Here is a 23,609-nt window from a genome sequence, read left to right as displayed (position 1 = left end):
GGGACTGGACACATTGGCTCTTTAAGGTATCACCTGCCTGTTTACACTCGGCAACAGGTCTGTGTCATATGATCAACACTGAACTGGATTTAATTCATTTAAAGCCCAAAAGGTTTGACACTCAGGCTCCAGGCCAGAGCTCAGGCCTCAGCGCTGCGTTTGGTTTAAATCAACAGTGACACCTGCCGACCAGAGGCACCAACTGACACTGAGGTGAGAGCAACACAGCGGCTGGGGATACGTAGTGTGTGTATGCTTTTAATTTTCTGTTTGTATGACTCATTATAATGTTTGAATCACAAACGATATTTTTTATTCAACTAAACTGTAACAAGTTTCCAATCAAGCAGCAATTTTTTGATGAAATGTCTGAATGAACCAAGAGAAACATCAAGAAAAGTCTGTAGAGCTTCATATTTTATAACAATTTCATCAGAACAGGACAATTGTCAACAATAAGGTTCTTATGTACAATCAAGGCAGTGACCTGGTTCAGTACAGGTGAGCTGCACCTTCAATCAAAGATGGGTTTGTACTTTCAAAAAGCCACAAGGGGTAAAAAACAAAGGAAAACAAAGAACAGTATAAAGACTGTAATATAAAAGTACCATCTGTTTGAAGTTCTCATTTTGCTGCAGCGATGTGGAAGTAAGAATCAGACTTAGTTCAATGAACTTTTACAGTAGATTGTTCTGATCACACCAGAAAGTGATGCAGCTTTTTTTTATGTGACATATTTTTGTTTTTATAACAACACTGAATCAAACCACATAATTTGAAATGGCCTTTTATTGCGCATGCAGAGAATAAACTCTAAACCAGTGGTTCCCAACCTGTGAGCTGGGGCCCACTGGTGGACCGCAAAGGTACTGCAGGCGGACCAACAAATTATTTGCATAACAGTACATTTTTTGAAAGGATGTGATTTCATTAAAAAAAAATTAAAATACATATAATTAATATTCATATATATATATATATATATGTGTGTGTATATATATATATAATTAATATTATATTAATATACATACAAAATACATAAAGTTAAAAAATGTTTTAAAAGGAAATGATCTTTAAATTTTTTTAGATGTCCTCTCATTGTTTTTATTTTTCATGTTAAGGGTGGTTTGCTTTCTCAGTTTGATTGTGCGCTAAAAGATGACATCATCTTTTAGCGCACAATCAAACTGAGAAGAGAGTCAAGAGACGGACGGTGAATCAACAAGTGAGTGTTTGTAGATTGTGTCTATTTGTCACTGAAACAGTTTCACCACTGGAAACAGTAAAAGTCAGTAAAAGTGTTTTCATTTAATCAACAAAAGATTCCAGTGTAAAGTAAATAAGGGTTGGATATGAGTAATGTCAAGTCAAGTTTTTGTGCTTACGCTGTATATACTGATCTCTCACTGTAAGTCACTGTCAGAAGATAACCTGTAAACCTGATTATCAATGTCAGCTCTGTCATCTTCATCAAATTAACTTGGCAGGTTGATTTCAAAGGGTGAATAACTGGTTCAAATCTTCAGTCCCATGTAAATTTCTAAAATACAAATTATACTGTAAAAATAGCACTAACAAAATGTAATGTAATATACTACAATCCAACTCCCTTCTCTTTTTTATAGAGGTTGGCCTGAGGATCATAAGAAATTAAATATTCTTCTTCTTCTGTTTTACCTCCTGATTCTACACGACTTGTGTTTCACTTGGTGTTTGGTTTGTTCGACTTTTGCTCTTGACCTGATTTTCAAATTTCAAAGTTTCTGTTCCTAAAACCAAACAAATGGTTAATTATTCTCAGACATTTGAAAGATATAATCGATGAAACTATCATGGCGAGAACTACATTATGCTGCGTCATCCCCTCTGTACTTTGGCCTGAAAGATGCAAAGTTTTAACCCATTAAGACACAACTTGACCTTTTTAAAAACTTAAACATCCTGCGTGCACAAGAAACTACATGTTTCTGTGTCACTGGTTCGGTATAAGATTAAAGCAAAAACACCGAACAGAGAAACACAACAGAACAGTTTGGCTGAGAAACTGTTTAATAGAAACCAACAGACAAGCGAATATTGAAAACTTGTATTTGACTGTTACACTGGGAAGATTATGTCGGATACATGAATCGGCCCATTCATACAAACAAGACGGAAAAACATCTGCAAATAAGTTGTTAAAAAAAAAAAAAAAAAAAGAGAGACTGGACATGATTTTTACTTCGTAACAAAAGCGACATTCTCGTTCTGCTGCGGAACAAGATCTACAGTACATAGACTCGATATAAAAGGTACTGGTGTGGATAATGTGTCTTAAGGCACCGTGGCTCCTGTAGGTCAGAGTTCACTGTTCATCGAGGCTTCAGGTCAGAGCTAAATAAAGATTTAACCCTTATATAAAAACATATGTCACATAATAAGAACGTAGGATGCTCATTTTAAAACAGGGGTTTTATTTTTAATTCAACTTTGTGAGTAGTTGAACTGAAACAATTAGCCAGTTAATTAATTATCTTTTTATTTTATTTTATTTTATTATTATTTTAATTGTTTTTTTACACAAAAATATGATCTGGTATGAGAAACTGAATATCTTTTGGTTTTTGACTGACTGTAAACAATATGAAGATTTCAGATTCTCTTTTGGAAACTTGTGATGGACGTTTTTATTGTATAGATCACAGTTGATTCATTTATTGAGAAAATGATCAGCAGACTAATCAATAATGTAAAAATTGTTAGTTGCTGCCGTAGGTCTGGGCATCAGTTATACTTTACAGTACTAAGGTAGAGTAAGGACTATAATGTTTTGTTTTTTACTTTTAGTTTGTAATTCAGAACTTAATAGTGAAAACAACTGTTTATCTTATATGTTAATATATTATAAGTAAATGTTAAACCTGACTGACTGAAATCTGCAGATCCAGCCTGAATCTAATGTAACAGACTGTAGCAAGAAAAACTGCCAACACATTAAAGGACTGTGATATGTCTGTATTTTTCTTACTGTCGGAAAAAATCCCCCCAAAAAAAGACTAAAACCAACAATAAATTGATCCTACTAACAGGTGTTAGTTTTCTTGTTACATCTCCAGTGTCCAAAGCTTTTAAAACAGCAGCGAGACACGGCTTTGCACTGGATGACATCATCACCATCAACACACACTGTACTTTATTTTACCTCAATCCCACATACGCCGTCCTGCTGCTGGAAATACTCACTGGAACATCAATCGTGTATTAATCCGCCGCTGAAAATAGTCCCCCCCCCCCCAAAAAAAAATGCTCCATATCCTACATTAGACATTCAGACTGGTTTTTAAAGCTTCATTAAGAACCAGTCGACTCGGAGCTGAGTGTCACAGACAGGGAAGAAATATAGAAGTTGTTTTTTCATGGGATTTTTTGACAGTAAGAACAAATAGTAACAAGTAACATTTTAAATCAAACTGCTTCTCGTCACTCATCACCTTAGGTCAGGTGTACTGGGAGCTGTTATTGCAGTGTGTCGGGTGCTTGAACTTTTGCCTTCACCTCATCATTTTTTTTTCCACAGATAAATGACATTAATTTAAAAAAATGAGTGTGAATCTTATTTTGAAAAGAATCTACAGAAGTCTGTGCTGTTAACGTCTTCAATTAAGATTTCTCAGAATCATTTAAAAATTGCTCTAAATATAAATTGGATGTAAATCATAAAATATTTTCTTCACTAGCAGCTGAATCTGCAGCGATTTGCCTGTTTGGCCTCAAATCCTGACAGAAATTTAGCCGCGACGTACGTAATTATGACATCATCCTGTAACGCGACTGAATATTTACAGTATGTGTCCAATCTAAGGATGAATGACATTAAATCTTATTTACATTGGGACGAATATTCAACAGCAATAAGTGATGAATTTGTGTCAAACTCTGTAATGAACGTTTTGTACAGGCATCTTGACGTAATAAATTACATCTGAAATCAACCTGATTTCAATTTGCACTACATTATTTTTCTCCTGTGATTTCCTTTAAAAGCAGAATTTGCTCTGTTATTATTACAAGCTAGAGAAGTGGTAGATTCATGAGGAAATAACACCCATTAATACTACACTAATGCCAATAGGGCTTTAAAACGATTAATGCTATTGTTATTATGTTATTGTTATTAATGTTCACAGTGGCGCCAAACGCTGATGTTTCAACAGCTGCAAATTAAACATTTCCAGTAAGAATTAGAAAAAATATATATATATTTTTCTCTTTTGTTATGATACGTATAAAATCTTTTCATAATCATCAGAGATTTACAGTGATATCAGGTAGGTCGAGTTGCGTGTTACATGACAAATCATGCTGACATAGAAAAATAGAGCACCACAGATTCACAGAACAGCAAACCCTCAACATACAAACAACCACATAGAAAATAATATAAAGGAAGAAGCAGGAATTCATTTCGAACCAAGTCGTTTTGGTGACATGAGCTTTGTATGACAGTGTAGTGTTAAACAGCTAACAGAAAAATACATTTCTAACTGTGGAAACATGTTAATGATCCTCGTCGTACATTAAAATAAAAAAAAGAAGTGAGGCTGACGGTTAAACTCAAACCTGGAAGTTACTGAGCGATAAGAAACCACAGCTGATGCTGTAACGTTCGCTTCACTCAAGTTTATCTGGATTTATTTCTCATTCTTCTCTTTCTCGTTACTTCTTCTCTTCTACTCTCTCTATCTTATTTAACTCTCTCTGATTCCTCCGTGTCAACTCCAGAAGTTAGAAAATGTCCATGCACCATTTACAGGTTATGATTGGTCATTGGATTTGTACCAATAGGAAAAAATCCACTGCAGGATATAAATAATAGAAGCCAGGCACAAAACTCATCTGTTCGACTGCGTGAGCCCGAATATCCTGAAAAATCCAGTAACTGTCACTTAGAGGTGAAACATCACAACACATCCCAGCAGGCGGACGTCAGCGTAACGTCACACAGATGTTGGACTCTATTGTTGCACAGAAATGAAATGAAAATGAAAATCGGGTTGTTGTGAAAACCCAACGTTGGCAAACTGACACTGTGGCGTTTAGCAGACGTTTGGTTTTGAATGTCGGTATTTCACATGTGAAGGTGTCACTTTGGAAAATGTGGGATTTTGTTTACTGAACACCCTTAAAACTTAAAACCAACCAAATATCAGCTGTCGTCAGTATTCTACGTCAAATTGGTGTAAGACGTTGTCATGACATTGAATTGTAGTCACCCGACGTTATATATCGGTACATATACCGAAATATCAGCATCTAATGACGTTGGCGGCCTGCTGGGATCCAGTTATGGTGAAGAGTGACTCCAGGCGGTAAACGTGTATCTTTCTTGCATCGTGATTTGGCGGGAGCGACCCAAAGGCGCCATCTGTCTCTCCTCCATCGCGTCCTCCACTACAGCGTCACTGTCTTAATCTCCAACTTACTAACGTTCGGTTCTGTTGGATCCTACCAGCTCAACTGTCTGCGTTTCTCAAGCTGCTTCAGGAGGCGTCACACCGGCTCTACGCCAGATCTGAGACGATACCAGACCCATCAAAAACCAGTGCACGTCCCGCTGTAGGGAGCACTTGTTGCCTGTTTCCCGCCGTACAACACGTCAGCAGCATGTTTGGTTTTCTGGAAAAACATGACCGGTGGCTTTTGTTCGCAGCAGTTCCAGTTTCATCTCGATTGGATCAGAGTAAGTCGGTTAGCTTAGCTTGACCTTTTAGTCCAAGAAAACCTGCTACAAGTCCCGGACACAGAGCTCTGCTTCTGTCTGTGTGGTCACCTGTCTGTCCACCCATTTGTCCATTAATCTGTCTGTGGCCACACCCCCTTCTCCTCTTCCCTCTCCCTCTCTTTGTCTCTTGGCAAGGTCGCTAGCGATAGCCAGCGCGCCTCCCTTCAGGAATCTCACAAAGTTCTCGCCAACTAACGGCCCCATGGCATACAAGCCGGGCCCCTCTGCTGCAACCACGTTGTTCGTGAACGGGTCCACCTCGATCGGGTTCCTTCGGCATGTGATTGGCTCTGAGGGGTTGATGCCGAGTGGACGCCCGTTGTCGTCCAGAAAGGAAAGGTTGGGGTGGGCGCCGATGAGAACCAGAGCCTTGGAGACCTGGACCACCGTCCGCCGGCCGGAGTCCGACTCCAGGACGCACTTTCGGTCGGGTCTGAACTCCACGACCCTGTGACGCGGGAAGCTGAGGTAACCTGGGTAGGAGGAGGGGGATGGAGGGAGGGAGTAAGGAGAGGAAGGGCTGGAGTGGTGATGGAGGTTCTGGGCGTGGTCCTGTGGTGGAGGACTCGGCTGATGCTGCTGCTGGATCATCATCTGGTGAACCTGGAGGCCGGACAGGAAATAGTTAGATGTAACTTAAGTATTGAACCTGAAGTCACGATTTGTTGCCACAAAGCAGAAAAATAATGATCAGAATTATCTATTAGTTGAGTTTGTGATTGGTCAGAAAGCAGGAAATTCATTACCAGTCATTTAGAGAATCAATTAACTGTTACATCATTAATCAAACATGTGACTTTTCAGCAGGTTGTAATAAACAGGCTGGTAGAGGCTGGGACGCTCTCCTTTCCTTAAATACTTCACACATGAAATTTCTTGGGTCATTGGGTCAGGAAATGAAAATCATTCTTTATCAAGTTACTAAATATTGGAAAATTACGCCACAACTAACAATTATTTTCATTATTGATTAATCTGCCAATTATTTTCTCAATGAATCAATGAGTTGTGAACCCAAGGTCTTTAAAGGTCTTGTTTCTTCTGACTGATGAACAAAGAAAAGCATCAATCTGCACGTTGTAAAAGCTGGAACCAGAAATAGTTTCACATTTTTGCTTGAAAAAATTTAAATTATCAAACTAGTTACAGATTAATTTTCCTAGCGATCGACTAATGGATCAATCGACTGATGATGAGCGGCTGCAGGTTTCAGAGTCTCCTCACCTTGTGGTACTCTGGGTAGAGCAGTTTGGGCAGCTGGTTGAAGATGAGGCCCGGGTCGGTGACCGAGCGTCTGAAGGCGTGGTACACGGGCGTGTTGAGGTGGTGGGCGGCCAGCACTGCGTCGGCCGCCGTGAGCCCCGCTCCCACCACGAGCACCGGGTCTGACGACTGGTCGAGCTCACCGTGAGAGATGGCGGCCTCCAGCTCCCAGAAGGAGTGGCAGACGAAGGGCAGGGACTCGCCCTCCACGCCCAGCCTGGCCGGGATGTCGTGCGTCCCCGTCGCCAGCACCACATTGTGGGCCAACAGGGAAAAAGGCACCTCCTCCGAAACAGAGGAACCATCTAGCAGGAAGAGGGGGGAGGGGGAGGAGGGGGGGTTATTAGGTGTCACTTTCTTTAATTTTTAAACAACATACAACAACATTAATCAGAAGAGCTTTAATTCCCTGTACCTCCCAGCTCCTCCCCCTCTCGCCGCTGCAGTCCCGTCACTCTCCAGTAGGACGGCGACCCCTCCTGGTTGCTGGGCTGCCTGGTTACTGAGGTGATGGTGGTTCCACAGGCGAAGCTCTGCTCCAGGGACATCTGGGAAACGTAGTGTTGATAGTAGGAGGCGATCTCTGCTGGCGTGGCGCGGTCATTTCGGACATTTCTGGAATAAAACAAACATGAAAATAAACTTTAACACAAAACACACAAACAAATGTTTTAACACAACACGACGCACGACTTCTGTTTTCATAGAGTCAAGTCACAGCGACATTTACTAGTTCAAAAGAAAAGGTGTAACACAGCTTATAAACAATAAGTGAACAGGAAGCGTAAAGGTCAGGTCCCTTTACATCAGCTGTTCTACTCATGTCATGTAAATGATTTGTTCCGCTGAGTCATTTGAAAAACAAATTAAGGAGCGAGAGTAACACACGGACATCTGTGATCTGTGGCTCCTATTTATTTATACAACACTTCCGTGTTTATGTCTGGTTGTCCTGTTGTGTAAAGAAAAGTTGACTTGACTTTTATAATCACAATGCTTTCTCTGTCTGACATGAGTCCAAACAGAAGTTTGATCATGAAGTTTAATCATGAAGTTTAATCATGAAGTTTAATCATGAAGTTTAATCATGAAGTTTAATCATGAGAGGTTCAAAGCCCCGGGGCCTAAACTGGGAACCGGTGACTTTATCACTGGAGTTCAGATAATGTCCTGTCGTGTGACTCAGTGGTGTCACGTCTTAAACCCACAGATGTATCAGATAAAACTACAGTAAAACTTAGGTTGTACATTACTGTTATTTTCTTTTAACATGCCTGCAGGTTATTCAACTGCAGACTGTCAGCAGGCCAACAAGAAGGCCAACACTTCTCAAAGATAGAGACACAGGTGGCTGGAAGTGGAATACAAAAGCAAAACATTTTCTTATTATTAAAGTATTAAAGCTGCGGACAAGCCTCTCGTGTCCTGTGGAGCTAAATTAGCTGGTTTTACGTTGGACACACCTGCGCTTGTCTCTCATCCAGTCCTTCAGTTTGAGTCCGGGAAGCTCCATCCAGTTCGCCAGGCTCAGCGTGAGCATGGAGCCCTCCATGGCCTGGGAACAGCACACACGCAGTATTGTTTACAGCTACAGTCATGCTCACCTTGTGTGATCTGTCAAAACAAATGTACTTAGCAGACATTTTGGCAATGTGTGCAAAAAAGGCAGGTGACAAAGGAAAACAAAGCTTATTTGCACACATGACCAAAATGTCTGCTAAGTACATTTATTTTCATATTCATGGAGTCAAACAAAGACCCTGTTCTCTAACCGGTTTTAGCATGTCAAATACAATATTAACACTTTCATTATTACCAATTTAAAACAAGATATCCCTCCACTGTGCTGTAAGCTGAGGGTACGTCAGCACGTGGGTTAATATGCTCAACTGGAAAAATATAAATATAAAATAAATATATTATATAAATATATAAAATAAAGGCCAGTTTGTCAAACTTGTCAAACATCAAAGCAGACTCGTGTGAATAATCAATAATCTGTGTATAATCGTAGATTGCAGCTACATACATGCCAGGCTCCTCCAGGCGGACCCTTCCCCAGCACCAGGTGTGGGGTGGCTCGCTCAGGCTCGTATCTCCATTCCAGCGGAGAGGTGTGGTCCAGTCCGAAGTCACTGTCGGGGAGCAGCAGCGAATCGAAGAGCACGGCCACGGGATTGGACGATCGCCCCTCCAGCCCCTCGCACAGGTACTCCAGATCCTGGAGAGAGAGAGAGAGGGCGAGAGACGCCGTGAGGCTCTGCTCACTTCCCTGATCCTTCACTCTACAGATAAAACTTTACCTCCATCTTTTTAAACACCAACCTACTGTACGTGTGTGTGTGTGTTCATGCAGGTGTTACCTGCTCCAGCAGCGACAGGTGAGGCTGCTCTCCCAGCTTGCTGTGCAGCAGGGGGTTAGGGTGCGACGCCTCAGGTGACAGGTAGGGGGTGTAACCTGACAACAGGTATGACAGACAGATCCCTGATGGGCCGTTACCTGAGAAACGAACAGAGAAACACACGGAGACAGACGGAGGTTAGTTTCTAGCTGCACCGATGATCCACATTAAGCTCTGGTAGATGTTCATGCTGTGTGCATATTGTGTCTCTGTACTGGGTTACCATGGTTACAACTGTCTTAAAAATACTTTTCATAATCACAACTGTAAAACTTCTGTAGACAGAAAGCATGTTGTGTGACCGCTGCACAACTTCACTGTCTAAGGTTTTGAAACTTGTCGCTAATAAAATAAATTCCTCCAGCTGTGATAAAGACACAGCAGCTAAATGTAAATAACACGAAGATCTACAGCGAGAAAATACTGTACACAATGAAACTGCACAGTCACTGACTTACTACAAACGCAGCATGACTCAACAAGCTTTAATATCAAATATTAACCCACACACGCCAATGACTCAGCATAAACACACACGCACACACACGCGCACACGCACACACACACACACCGTAATAACTCTTACTCAGCTGTTCATGATGACTCATCGATTATCACACTTTCACTTTTTAAGTCACTGACTAAATGTTTTAAGACAAAACCTCTTCTGCACAGAGAAAAATAAACATCTAGATTTGTATTTATTATCTTTAAAGCAGGATATTTAGTCTTTAATCGGTAAACAGTTCACTCATAAGGTCGTGGTGCGTCGTCTCTCCTCTGCTGAGCTACTAACCTGATTGGCAGCCGTACAGCAGGAGTGTAAACACACACTCTTAAGGCCTCACAAACATTCAGGATTCATTCTCTGTCTCACACTTTCATGCAACACCTCGGTCTGTGGTTAATGCCAACACTTCCTGTCTATGTAGCATTTAGCATGTGAGCAGTTATTAGCAACGTGTGCAAACCTGTTGTTTCACTGTGAAGCCAGGGGTTGTTTCATAAAGACAGAGGTTTTAATACTGATCCTTCTATTACAGATGTTTTCCCACAGCTGGATGAAAACCCTCCTGACTCACTACTGTGCCGCTCCTTCTTAATCCATCATGTTGAGTTTACATCTTAGTTGCCTGGTAATATAACAGTGTGAGAACTGTTAGAAGAAAGAAAGAAAGGCTCATACAACTACGCTTAATGTTAGTCGTCATAGCAACCACATAAACTAATCTAGTTGCTCCATTAAGCTTTCCCTCAGCAAAAAATGACAGTGTGCAACTATGCATGCATACATGTGTGTGTGTGTGTGTGTGTGTGTGTGTGTGTGTGTGTGTGTGTGTGTGTTTCTTACCGATTATCACCACAGGTAAAATCTCTCCAGGGACAATTTCTTTGTCATGAAGATCCATGTTGACTGAGAAAAGAAAAACAATATTATTATTATTATTATTACTATTAATGCGACACCATCAGTCATTATTATATAAGAATGAGAACGTTGAATAACGGTGGATTAATTAATCATTAACAAGTCCTGTCACCAGTCACAATGGTCAGTCAGTAGATTTCCACTGAGCTCTCTCTCACACACACACACACACACACACACACACACACACACACACACACACACACACACTTCTCCTCTCTGACCTCAAAGTTTAACAGAGCAACATGACCTCGAATACACAGACACTCAGATCCGGTGGTCACACACACACAGACACTGAACCACTGAAACATACAAAGTGTGTGTGTGTGTGTGTGTGTGTGTGTGTGTGTGTTGAAGGCAGAAATGAAAGAGGAAGACACAACAAATTCTTTTTAAAAATCAACATCAATCATTTCTTCTTTACTCTGATTTTTACTTGAGACTTGGCGAGTGAGTCGATAAACCAAAGAAAAATAGAAATATGTGAACGTTGCTGGCTCAACCCAAACAGCACAGGACAGAGACGATGCAAATATGTTCTGATATTTCCTGGTGTGAGTCGCCTGCAACAATAACGCATCTATTCGTTCCTCTGTTGATGAGTAACTTTGAAATCAGTAGACTCTATAAATACGACTTGAATAACTCATGGACACATGATTTACACGGCCACATGATACAGTTCATTCAGCTCATCAAAGGATGTTAACAGCCCAGGGGCCTGTGTAAAAAACAAGCGCACCTCCTCTCCTAAAGTTTAAATTTCATTAAAATTAAAATGTTGTTTGTAAATGCAGTTCCAACGAACATAAAATAAAATACTTTTTTATACCATGTTTTTCTACAAAATGTTTTCTTTTCAGTTTAATTAAGACGCCAAAGTTTTGAAAGTTTAACACAAAACACTTCTTAATATCAGTGTCTACAAAAGATTTAAATGAGGAACGTTTGACGCCGACAGTCACTGATATTCTGATTTCCTTGGGGCATGTTTAGGTCGGCCTCCGTGACAAGCTGACCAACGAGAACCAGAGTCATTGTGCGTGAACGCTGCTGCGTGCGAAGGAGAACTCTCACTTTTCTACGTTGTTCACATTTTTCCTCCGACACAGACTCTCCCTGTCTCCACTCCTACTGATTAAAACCTGAATGCAACAAGCTGTGGGAGGTGTCTGTGGCGGCCGGAGCGTTGAATTCATTGACTACATGCAGACAGACAGACTGTAAAGAGTGCAACCTAATATATATAGCTCATGATGCCAAATGTGATCTCACTCAGACACTCGCAGAGCGGCGGGGGCGGGGGGAGGCGAGCGAGGGGCCGTGGTGCATAACGACGAGTGTCGGTTGCTTTTAACAATCTGCAGCGTCATGCTTACACGGGCGGACAGAGGGAGGTCAGGAGAGGACAAATCAGACAAAGGAAGAGGAAGACAGAAAGTAAAAAATGAAGTCAGGAGCAAAACGGTGGAGAGAAGAAGAAGAAGAAGAAAAGAAAGAGGAATGAATGGACTCGAGCGAGTGAGAGAAGTTGGGAGAGATAAAGGGGGTTACATAAGTGCAGTGCAGTTTGGCACCGAGCCCAGAGCAGAATGTGTTTCATAGCCAAAGAGAGCACACACACACACACACACACACACACACACACACACCCACACCCACACACCCCCACACACACACACACACACACACACACACCACACACACACACACCCCCACACACACACACACACACACACACACACACACCCACACCCACACCCACACACACACACACACACACACACACACACACACACACACACACACACACACGCTGTGCATGACTACGTGCAGCCCTACTAGCCCACTTTAAGGAAATGATTTGACAGGACAATCGCTCTGCCTTCATTTTTGGGAAGAAAACGCCTCTTTAACTCTCTGAAGAAACTCCAAAACCTCCACCCGAAACATTCCAGCTGAACTTTGCTTCAAGTATCAGTCACTTTTCCCACTTGACCCTCTGCTCCAAGATTTCCTAAATGTTATTTTGTGACACTTTGTGCATCGAGGAAGCGAATCAGTTGCGGTGTCCAGCTCCACACCAGCAGGGAAAACGGGAAAATATCTTGTGATGATTTTGTGCGACTGACCCTTTAATAAAACACCAACAGCTCCAAATGAAAACCATAAATTTCCTGTAGTTTTAATCACGTACATTTGATTAAACCGGACTGATACGATCGGTGCGCCCTCCTTCAGCTCTTCCTGTTTTCAATTCCACCTCAAACTGATTTTGTGTTTGTCAACTGAAATATTTTCTGGCCCTAATTAGATGACACTTCCTCAGGAGACGATCAAGCAGCGGAGCACGTCTTCTCATGCACATTTCGTTTGCCCTTATTCATTTGTTACCTGCAGTAATCACCAGGTGTGACATATAATCAACTCACAGATAAAAACAACCTTGACAGTAATGATACAGCACTTCCTCCTTCTTCTACTAAAACTAAGGTGCTGCGTTATACCTGCACTATGACTGAAAGACAAACAATCCCCGTCCGATAGCTCGAGTCAGGGTTTCACAAGAAGATGGAGATGGTGAACATCGCTGTGTCTGCTTCCCATGTGACCTTCAGTTCTTCCCGTATTCATCCAGTGAATGAACTCTGACTCAACATCAGAAATGAGATCCAGCCCCAGTCGCCAATGTGACTCCCACGGGAGTCGTGTTTCTCTGCCCGAGGTCTCATCCAGCTGCGGATGATGATTTAAGAAACACACGCTTTGCCGCTTTTAATTCAAGTCGTCTCACATTTTAAGTCGCCCCCCCCCCCCCCCCGTGGCTCCGTCTCTAACGCCGGCCAACACTTCAGAAACTCTCCATATGGCACCTGTACAGACGCCGTCCTGAACCCGTCCTGCGGCTGCGGCCCGGCCCATCAGCCATCTGCACCGGCCAGACGGCTAATGAGATTTTGATTATCTGCCCACTGAACAACTAAACGCCCGCAGGAATCTGTGGAGGCTGCCAAAGGTCCAGAGAAGAGACAAATGTTTTCTCATGAGCCTAATAGACCGACGTGTAGTAATAACAAAGCATTAAAAGCTCTGTGCTGAATGGGTTAGTCAATCAGTCAGTGGGTAGTAGATTACATTACAAAATGTTTGGATCACTGGCAAGTCATTTAAATAAACAGTCACTGGGAGGATTAGCTGCTTTTGCTGATATTGTTAACTGGACAATTTAAAATGTTACCCTGTGATCGATGTTGTTCACTTTTTATGAACTAAATGGTTCATTTATTGGTCATTAACAATAATTAATAAGTGGATTTTGAAGTGGATTATTGTGGTTCTGGATGCTACCTGTGACCTCTGACCCCCATCCTGTTGGTCTCATCTAATTTTGGTGATTTAAGGACATAAAACATAATTCCTCGACTATGGGCTGGCACCCCCAAAGGTCGAGGGGTCCCAAGACGATTAAAGAGTTAGAAGAGTTAGGAATTCCCTTTCCTAAACCTTTGCAGGATCTGAAACGTTCTCGCTGAGGACGATGAAGAGACGAGGAGCTGTTGCTTCATTTGTAAGTGAAAAGGTTGTTCAGTCTACAGAGACGCAGCCGAATCCCTTACATTTACAAATGTAAAGGATTGTAAATCAGTCTGTTGTTAACAGACAAGTGGGGGGGTGGGGGGGGGGGGACACACACTACAACTCTGCAGTTAAAACGCACTGTTGATGCTGTTCAATAACAAACCCGCACCACAAAGTAACTACGTACATTTAGTGCTGAGATACAGTTTTGAGATTTGTGGACTTGAGATTTTCACATTATGAGGAAACACTGTTTCTGTTTCCACTGAAATCATTTCACAGTCACTGTTCCCCTTTCAGATATTTGATTAATTCATTTTACATCTAGAACACATTCAGTTCAATATTTTTGCACTGTGGTAGATGTAAGTAACCCGAGGCAACTAATGTCGTTAAAATTAGCTCCACCTTAACAACATTTAAATGCTACTTACACATTAATGCACTGGTGATAATATTCCCACACAGCACATGATTAACAAAAACTCTCAACTGCGGAATTTTGCGTGATGTTTACTTTTACTTTTGACAGTTTAAGTGAAGGCTGGGTTGCTATAGTAACCATTCAACTGCCCAGTGGCCAAATACATCCATCTTTCTGACAATTTGACTTGATGTTATTTGTACTACCACAAATCCACTTTGATAATTAGCTAATTATCAGTCGTTGTGCCCTGTGTAAAACTCTTTACTTTACTCTAGTTCATACTGGGATATATCTCTAAATAAAGTTGTGTTTAACCAAATTATGATATAAACTAATAATAGTTATGTTCCAGCACAGAAAGCCTGGCTGCAGCAGGACGAATCCAGAGGGTGGGAGCTGAACTGCATTTTGCATACAGTTTGAATTGTACTTGTGTAACAGTGTTTTGTGATATTGTTACTTTTTCTTTTGTGGAAAATTCAATATTTTCTCCACCACTGCACCTAATAATAATAATAATTCCAAAATAGATTATCCAGTGAGTCTATTGGCCAAATTTAGCAGGAAGCAGTGGGAGACGTCCCAGTGTGTGACTGGACGTGTAACCAGACCGTCAGTGTGTCTGTGCAGAGACCACCCACCCCTCCATCCACCCGCCGGACTGCATGACTCACATCACATCAGTAAGAGCCGAGGACAGAGACCTGCACCCTCACCGCGCGACTAACGCATAGATCGAGCGTAATAACGCGACACTGACTCATTTGTAAAGCCACCACATGCGTTGCACGCACGCGCCGCTTTGTATAGGATAGATGAAGGTTACTCACAGATGAAACCCTGCGTCCTCTTCCCGCCGCTCGAGCCCTTCAGATCAACAGATTATATGATCTTTCTCTTGTGTTCCTCTGTAGCAGAGTCTCACTCTGTCATTTCTCTTTGTCCTTTCTATCCGACTTCTTCCGAGCATGTGTCACACCAGCCTCCAGCTGCCGCTCCGAGCTGCGCATTCACAGCTTATATACCGCTTCACGCAGTTCGACCTGTCGACCAATCAGCAGCGTCCCCGCCGGCAGCTCCCTCCTCCCCAATCCGCCTAACGTATAAGGAAACAAAGATCGTCTATGGCTGCGAGATGGAGTCGGCACGGGTATGACCGAGGGGAGTGGACTGTTTGATAACAGCTCTGGAGCCCCTGAGACTCGACCACCAACCAGGCTGCTGCCCAGGAACCCCCGACCCCCAGGGGCCCCTGACGTGTCAGGGGCCCCAGACGTGTCAGGGGTTACCTGGCATCATGTGGATGTTTGTAGTTTGTCGGACTGATTTCTGTCATGAACACACAGAAAACGTGGGGAAAGGCGGTATTATTCCATCATAGCAGTACTGTAAGGCTAATACGTGGATGGTTCAGTAATAAAATGTCAGAAATAAATTAATAATATTAAATAATGGATAAAAATTAAAAAAACAACAACAATATAATAAATAATAATGAAAAACATATGAATTCATTCAAATTGCTTGTTTTATCTAACAAACTGTAAAAAACCCAAATATATTGAGTTTACTATCAAAGGAAACTGGCAAATATTCACAACTGAGAAACTGGTTAGTTAATCCAGCCAATCCCAGGTTACCACCATATCATGTGGCAAAATTTAATTATTTACATATTTGTTGTAAGTTTGGACTAAATAAATAAAAGAATATCGGCTGTGACTTGTCCTCCATGTTCTGGCCTTGTACGTGGATTCTGGGTAAAAAAATCTAGTTTACTGGTTTACTTTCATTGTTATAGTTTATATGTGTTGCTCATTTGTTGTTTTATTTATTTATTCATTTTCTTTTCTTTTCTTTTTCTCAAAAAAGGGAAGGGAGAATATTATTCCATCATTAACAAAATGTTCTACTTTTTACAGCATTTTAATGAATGTAATTACAGGCCGCTCTTGTTATAATTTTTAATCATTTTCACTGTCAACACATGAACACAATACAAAACACATAAGAGTGTAAAATACAGTCTTTATTTGGCCTCATTTACTCTGTATCACTTCAAGTGCTGTAGTAAAACACACACAACTGGTAATGATTTGTTCAATTTGTACCAGTTCAGTTTTAGTTGTTGCTATTGACAGAAAAGGAGGCAGAGGTCAAGAAATCATAGTTAAAAAACATTTTAATAAGCATTTAATTCTATTTCTTTCTATGAAACCCATAAAATAGCAGTGAAAAGTTGCCACACCGCCACTTTTTTGGTTATTGATAGTGTTAATAAAGAATAAGAATAGTAATACAGCATTAAAGAGACAACAAACATGTTTTTAAATATGGATTTAATACCTGAATGTAACAACTTTAAACTTTTTTATAACTAACTAAATGTAAAACCTGAGCTTGCTAACGTTTTTTATCTGTGAATTTTACCCTCAAATAATTTATTTCAGTCCAGCCAAGTCCTTATATTTCCTTACATATCCTAACTTTAGTATATTTATTCATTTATTTGGCTTTTTCATTGTATCTGTTTCTGCTCCACCTCATTTGTTTTTGTGATTTATAAGACTTGGCTGCGGTAACACTGCAGTTGTTGTGATCGGCAGTGTGAACCCAAACACAGACACAGACTTTGGAGTGAGATGAAAGAAGAGGATTTGTTGAAAGGGCAGCGGGGAGTCGGGGTACGAACGAGCAGGGAGGCTGCCGGCTGAGGCCGAGGGCAGGAGGGCGGTGAGGACAGGCGGGGCCGGCGGGGGCAGTTCTGGAGGCAGCAGGGGGAAGTGGGTTGGAGGGCAGGTAAGCAGGCGTGTGAGTAATGATCCTGGAGCATGAGGAAATAGTTCACTACGAACATCAGAGCACTACAAAGGCTTGGAGCTGGAGGCGGAGGTGATATACTGCAGGATGAGGAGCTTTAAGGAACAGACAAGGACTCATGGGAGAAACGGGGGAAGGGTGAACACAAAGACGCAGAAGGTAAAACTAGAGGCCTGGCTCTAATAATTGTACTTTATTTGTCTATCAATCTATTACAGTTGGATTTTTTTAAAAGTCACAGTCACAGTATCAGTGATCGATGACGGCAAAGGTAAAGAGGTGAAAAGGCACCAGGAGCATTGCACCATTCACCTGCATGTGATGTAACTAATAAGAGATAGTGAGATAATCAATGTGAAAAATCCACTTACAGGAAGATACGCACCTGTCGAGATGCTGATCATGTTTTACTTCTGACTGACGTCACGGCCTTGAATGAGACAGGTTAACCTTTGACCTTTAAAAAAAACAACGACACCAGACACAGGTTAAAAACATTATCTACAAACAGGATCAGTGAGATGATCCAGAGACAGACAGCAGTTCATCTCAGGTGAGTTCCTCCAGTGCGGCTGCCGGATGTGTGTCACATCACTTGACAGCCCAGACTTTGCATTGTTGTGTTAGTGTGTAGTGAGGTCAGTGTCTGAGTTTGCTATTTACTCAAACTGTTGTTAAACTTAACTTTCCAGCCAATTTTAATTCAGTAAGAACAAAGGAAGTTTCTTCTTTTCTTTGTGAGGTGGTGGGGATAGTGTCTGGAAACGTAAACAGAGTGGGAGCTCTTCTCCTTCCCCACCTCTCAGATCGCCAGACTTTCCCTGAGCCAGAGCAGTGCATAATAAGAGTCTGGTCAATTTTTCCAGCAACCTTTCACTGTGACTTCAGCTTCAGCTTCATTTCTCTGCAGCTGTTGCTCGGAGATATGAAAAATACTGAGTCAGTGCTTTGAAAAACAAAACACTAAGAGGAACAAGGAAACAAAGCAACAGCAGCTGTTTCTCTGGTCGTTTATGCCGTTTCTGTAGCAGCGTTGGTAACACAGTTTGGCAGGTACTGAGCTGATGACTAGGATATTTTTAAGACCAGACCTCCAGGCGGTTTGGTCCTTATTATGAGGCAAATGGAGAAACTGTTAGTTCAAGTTTTTAAGAAAAACAGGAAATTTCTTCATGCCACACATCATATCTCTGCCTGGTCACATGGTAAATATTCAGTTAACTGACATTTATGCTGCATATTGGCTAAATTGCATGCTCTTTAAATTAAATTGCATTACAACTATTTCTTCACTTACTTGCCAAATAATTTACTATTTTTTTCTTAAAATCTGTAACAACTAACACTTTCACAATTTCCCCTGATATTAGTACAAAATTGTGTCAGACTTCCTTGTAAATATTTTAGTTATTTATGGCTGAATATCAGCCAATTTTACAGATATTACTTGGAAAAATTCCAGGAATTAAGTTGGAAAATACAGGACTTTTGTTTTTACTTTATACTTTATACTTTTATAGTGTATTTTTATTATGAATAATAATCCGTCAACCACTTTGTTCCAGTTTCAAATATGTTTGTGCAGATGTTCATGTTCCCCAGAGGAGACTCTCTGTGACGTTTGTTCTCGAGCACTCAGCTGAATAAAGTTTTCTGTTATTCAATGTGACGTCTCGGAGTCGACTCAATGCACCGACACTAAATTTAGCACATTCCTGTTCTCCAGGGGATGAATCTTGTTTACCTTGTTGCTCCTCGGGGAGAACGTCTCCACAGCTGTTGAATGTACAGTTACAGACATTCATGTTCCTCACAGGGTGTTTTCTTTCACTCTTATGGTCAAACTCCTGCAAAATCAGTGACCTTCCCATCAGCCTCAGCTGTATTTTCTGTTCAGTGCTAAGGAGCAAATGTTCAAAATTACCAGCTAAAAATTAACATTCTTATTATGTAAGTTTGATATAAAAATGTTGTTGAAATGAGATTTTTCATGATCACAGATGGGATTAATTTTTGCTAACAACCATCTCCTTGTTTTGCTCATGTTACATTTCGATATTGTGTCATCGTCCTCTCAGTTTCTTCATTCCCTCCTTCCACTGACACAACTCTTGTGTTTCAAAGGTTCTGGTTTGCGGCTCTTTCCATCATGACGCAACAGGCTGACCGCTGAGTTTCTTGTCTCATAACTCACCTCGCTCATTGGATGAAGTCACCACAGCCGGAACACAGGGAGCCAATCAGTGAGTAGAATATATAACACACTCACAGGCTGTATGTATGTGGGAGATACGTTAACACGCTGCACTGTGATGACATTACAGGCCAAGGTTGTGAAATGTTTCCGTCATAAACTCACTTCAAAGCTCCCTGACTCCGACTGCAGCGAAAAGAAAACTTGTTCTTATTGTTATTTATGTCCAGGAAAAGTTTTAAGACTTTAAACTAACTCAATTCTAAATACTTGATTGTTTTATCATAAAAATAATAAGAAAAAAAAAGTCAAATGAAGTAAAGCCAGATAAATAAAACCAGTGACTTTGCCCTGGATCGTTAACAGCAGGAGCATGAATGTTTTTAATTTCATGCCATTCTTCCATGACATTGATATTTCTTTGATATTTCTCATGTGCCAGTGGAAGCTGTGGTCTGATGATGAGGCTGAAAGGACGAGTCACTGAAGGTCTGAACTCACCCTGCAAAGTTATTACAGCGGTGATTATCTTATCTTTCCTCTGGGAGATAACAAGGTAAACATTGGAAAAATACCATCATGTTACAAAGTAATTTAGCAGGAATGTGAATTCCTGCTAACACAGAGCTAAAAGCCGTGTTCAGAGCAGAGGAAGAGCAAAGCAGCAGCACATGTCTGTTTATTTCCTGCACTTTCTTCTTCCTTTTCACGTTGATATATTTTCGAGACATGCTGATGTACAGGCTGAAACCTGCAGCAAAAAAACACGACCCAACCTGACTAGAAGAACATGATTTAGATGTTGATTTGGGTCCCGGGCCAGGGAGCTTCTTCTCATTTAAGTCGTTCAGGAAACGGGATGCCTCCCATTAGAGGCATGTTCAACAAGGAGGGGACAGCAGAGCGGATCCAGAACACAGAAGAAAGACTACATATCCCATGTGGCCTTGGGACACCTTCAGGAGGAGGTTGGGGAGAAACTGGATCAGGTTACCTTGCTGAGCCTGGGTCACATCATGTTTCTGTTCTACAATATTTCGTTAACATGCTAACATATGTCAATCAGCATGCAACACAAACTACAGCTGAGCATGATGGGAATGCTAGTTCTGTTGATTTTGCTGATGATGGTGCTTGAATTCATCCCGAGAGGGTCGTGAAGGTCTGCGCTAAATTTGCACCAAACTGAACTAAAGTCCAACTTCAGCATCAGCAATCTTTATGAGCGAGGCCGTAAAGTCTTCTGGGTAAATGAAAGAAAGCTGTGCATAGATACAGTATGTTATGGTATGCAGACAAGCTGCACACTTATATAAGATGCAGATGTTGAATGGTACAGAATGTGCTGACAGCGTCTATTCTGCCAGAGCAACCCTGTGTCCTAATTTATACAGATGCATTTAAAGGCTACTGAATATGTTCAGGTGTTTTTGTGTCAAAACAACCGATCCTGCAGAAAATATATCCACCTGTAGAGATTACAGCATTATTGTAACCTGACACACCAGGAAATGCTTTGTTGGAAACTGTGTGAAAAAGGCCAGGAGCATAACTGCTTCAAAGAGTCGAAGGCTTTAACAACTGATTAGCTTTAATATGAGATTTCGTTAGTTGTGAGCAGAGTTACGGTTAACGTTATACTGTATGTTTCTTGGATTTATTTTAAATTTTCTTTATTTCTAATCCACCAACATCAAGCTCATCAAACTGCACCAACATGAGCCACAGTTCATGCTCCAGAGTTATTTATTTTTTAACCTCTTTAATAACACGAGAAACTAAAAGCAGCATTTTCACTGTGGTTGCAGAAGCTAGAAGTCTAGACTCTGGTGTTGATTTAAGTTGATCCAGTTTGTCAGGACTCACTCGTCCAGTTGACCGAACTGTCCAACTTCATCTCTGTAAAAACCAGATTTATGTTCATGTTACCTGGTTGATCAATGTCATTTTTACTGCATGTGTCAGAGTACCAGTATGTTGTGGTACTACATACTTGAATTACATACTGTACTTTATGAATGTACAAAAATAATGACAGGCTTCAGGTTGCACAAATTATCCTTCTGAATGTGATCAGCGGTGCAGACTTGATTTGATTTTGCGGACAAAACACATCCACAAACACACCCATCTCCTTGTGTCCATAACACCTTGCAACATTATGTTTCCTACGATTTTCTAATGCAAATGAGTCGTTTGTGAACTCAATCTTTAGGGTCGCAGAAGCTCATCACTACTTCGAAGATGGCGTCTTGCCCTCCTGGCGATTTCACAACAGTGGCTCAAAGGTTCATAGTATCTCTGCACAGCCTCTAACCCCTGATGTGGTTCATGGGAATAAATAAATCTGTCAGTCTACGGTTCATTTGAAAGGTCATGTAATGGGTTTGTTAGAATTCAAAGACACCTGCAGGAAATGCTTCAGATTTCAAGTAAACCGCTCTGACTGCTTTCTGTGTGAAAGCAGAGCGGCGTGAGTCTAAAGATGCCGTGAGTCACGGCGTAATCCTGTCCAGGAAGCTTTCCTTTGTCTGTGTGTGAGCGTCACCGGGATGTGCTTCCAACAGCAGAGATCACAGGCAGAGGATGAACAGATCAGAGCCAGACAAAAGGCCTGTGAAGGGTTAAAAGTACACAAAGCATTCCTCCTCTGCCATTTTTCCAGGAACAGAGAGAACATTTGAACAAGACAGAGACACAGTGAGGTACAGTGGTCAGACACAGAACAGGGTTTTAAACTTCACACAGCCCAAAGAAAACAGCAACGGATGAGATGTGCAACGTAAGACATTTTACATGAATGTGTGTCTCTAACGGCTTGTGACGGGGACAGTTTCTGAGCGACCACGTCAGAAATCAAATGTTTTTTTTATATAAGCTAGTTCATCACGAACGGCAGCACTGGAAGAGAAGGCCGTGATAGAGAGGAGGAAGACACGATGTGGTTTTTAAAACAGGGATAACAGCACACGTTAGTACAATCCTTTGTTCCTCTCTCATCTCCACAGAGCCGACCAATCACGGGGATAAGTTACGGAAAATGGTCGACAATCCAACATCGTAAAGGTGCGGGGGACGGGGTTTCGGACACCATCCAATGTGCAGCTCAGAAGGAGAATAAATCCTGCTTAAAGTTACCAGATGTATTTTGAAAGACAGATGGGACTCAAGATCAAGCGGCAACTTCCAGGGCTGAACTTGTTTTACATTTTATATAACTGTGCATTTTTATATAACTCACCCCTTTAAATTATATTAAGGCTAAAGGTTATGTATAATTGCTGCTTTGAGTGACAGGTGGGTGCCACAAAGTCTCGGCTCCACAAACCTCTTTGCCCATTTTTGGATTAGCCAGGAGATAGGCGGAGTCAGGCACTGGCAAGATGGCGATGGAGGAGCAGCCCACTCTGAGCTTCAAAACCTACAAGTAACATCAAGCAGGATACGTCCATTTATATATCCAGTCTATGTTTTGAAATCAGAGCCTTAAACAGTATGTAACTTCTGTCGCTAAGGGTCTCACAATCAAAACAATAGCAACAGACAGTAAGAAGAAGCACGGGATCATGGGAGTTGTTGTCAATCCCCGTCCATACAGGAGAGACAAAAAACATGTTTATTCCTGCTGTAAAGTCGGGCATTTTAACATGGGAGTCAATGGGGAATGACTCACTTTTGGAGCCAGCCTCTAGTGGCCATTAGAGGAACTGCAGTTTGTGGTACTTCTGTTG

General features: G+C 41.4%; 1 protein-coding gene across 1 annotated transcript; it reads right to left on the bottom strand.

Moving 5' to 3' along the window:
- Positions 1-2,031: 2,031 nt before the first annotated feature.
- Positions 2,032-15,893, bottom strand: osgn1 (oxidative stress induced growth inhibitor 1). The gene is made up of 8 exons (XM_056399886.1): positions 15,695-15,893; positions 10,778-10,840; positions 9,388-9,524; positions 9,054-9,245; positions 8,488-8,579; positions 7,440-7,639; positions 6,986-7,329; positions 2,032-6,364 (listed from the first exon to the last, which is right to left on the bottom strand). Exons 2-8 carry the CDS (start codon positions 10,833-10,835, stop codon positions 5,765-5,767), a joined length of 1,623 nt encoding a protein of 540 aa, XP_056255861.1. The 5' UTR covers positions 10,836-10,840; positions 15,695-15,893; the 3' UTR covers positions 2,032-5,764.
- Positions 15,894-23,609: the final 7,716 nt, after the last annotated feature.

This window comes from Seriola aureovittata, chromosome 2 (genome assembly GCF_021018895.1).
Source record: "Seriola aureovittata isolate HTS-2021-v1 ecotype China chromosome 2, ASM2101889v1, whole genome shotgun sequence".
Taxonomy (NCBI): Eukaryota; Metazoa; Chordata; class Actinopteri; order Carangiformes; family Carangidae; genus Seriola; species Seriola aureovittata.
Note: the sequence above shows the minus strand (reverse complement) of the source record. Positions and strands in the feature narration are given on the sequence as shown.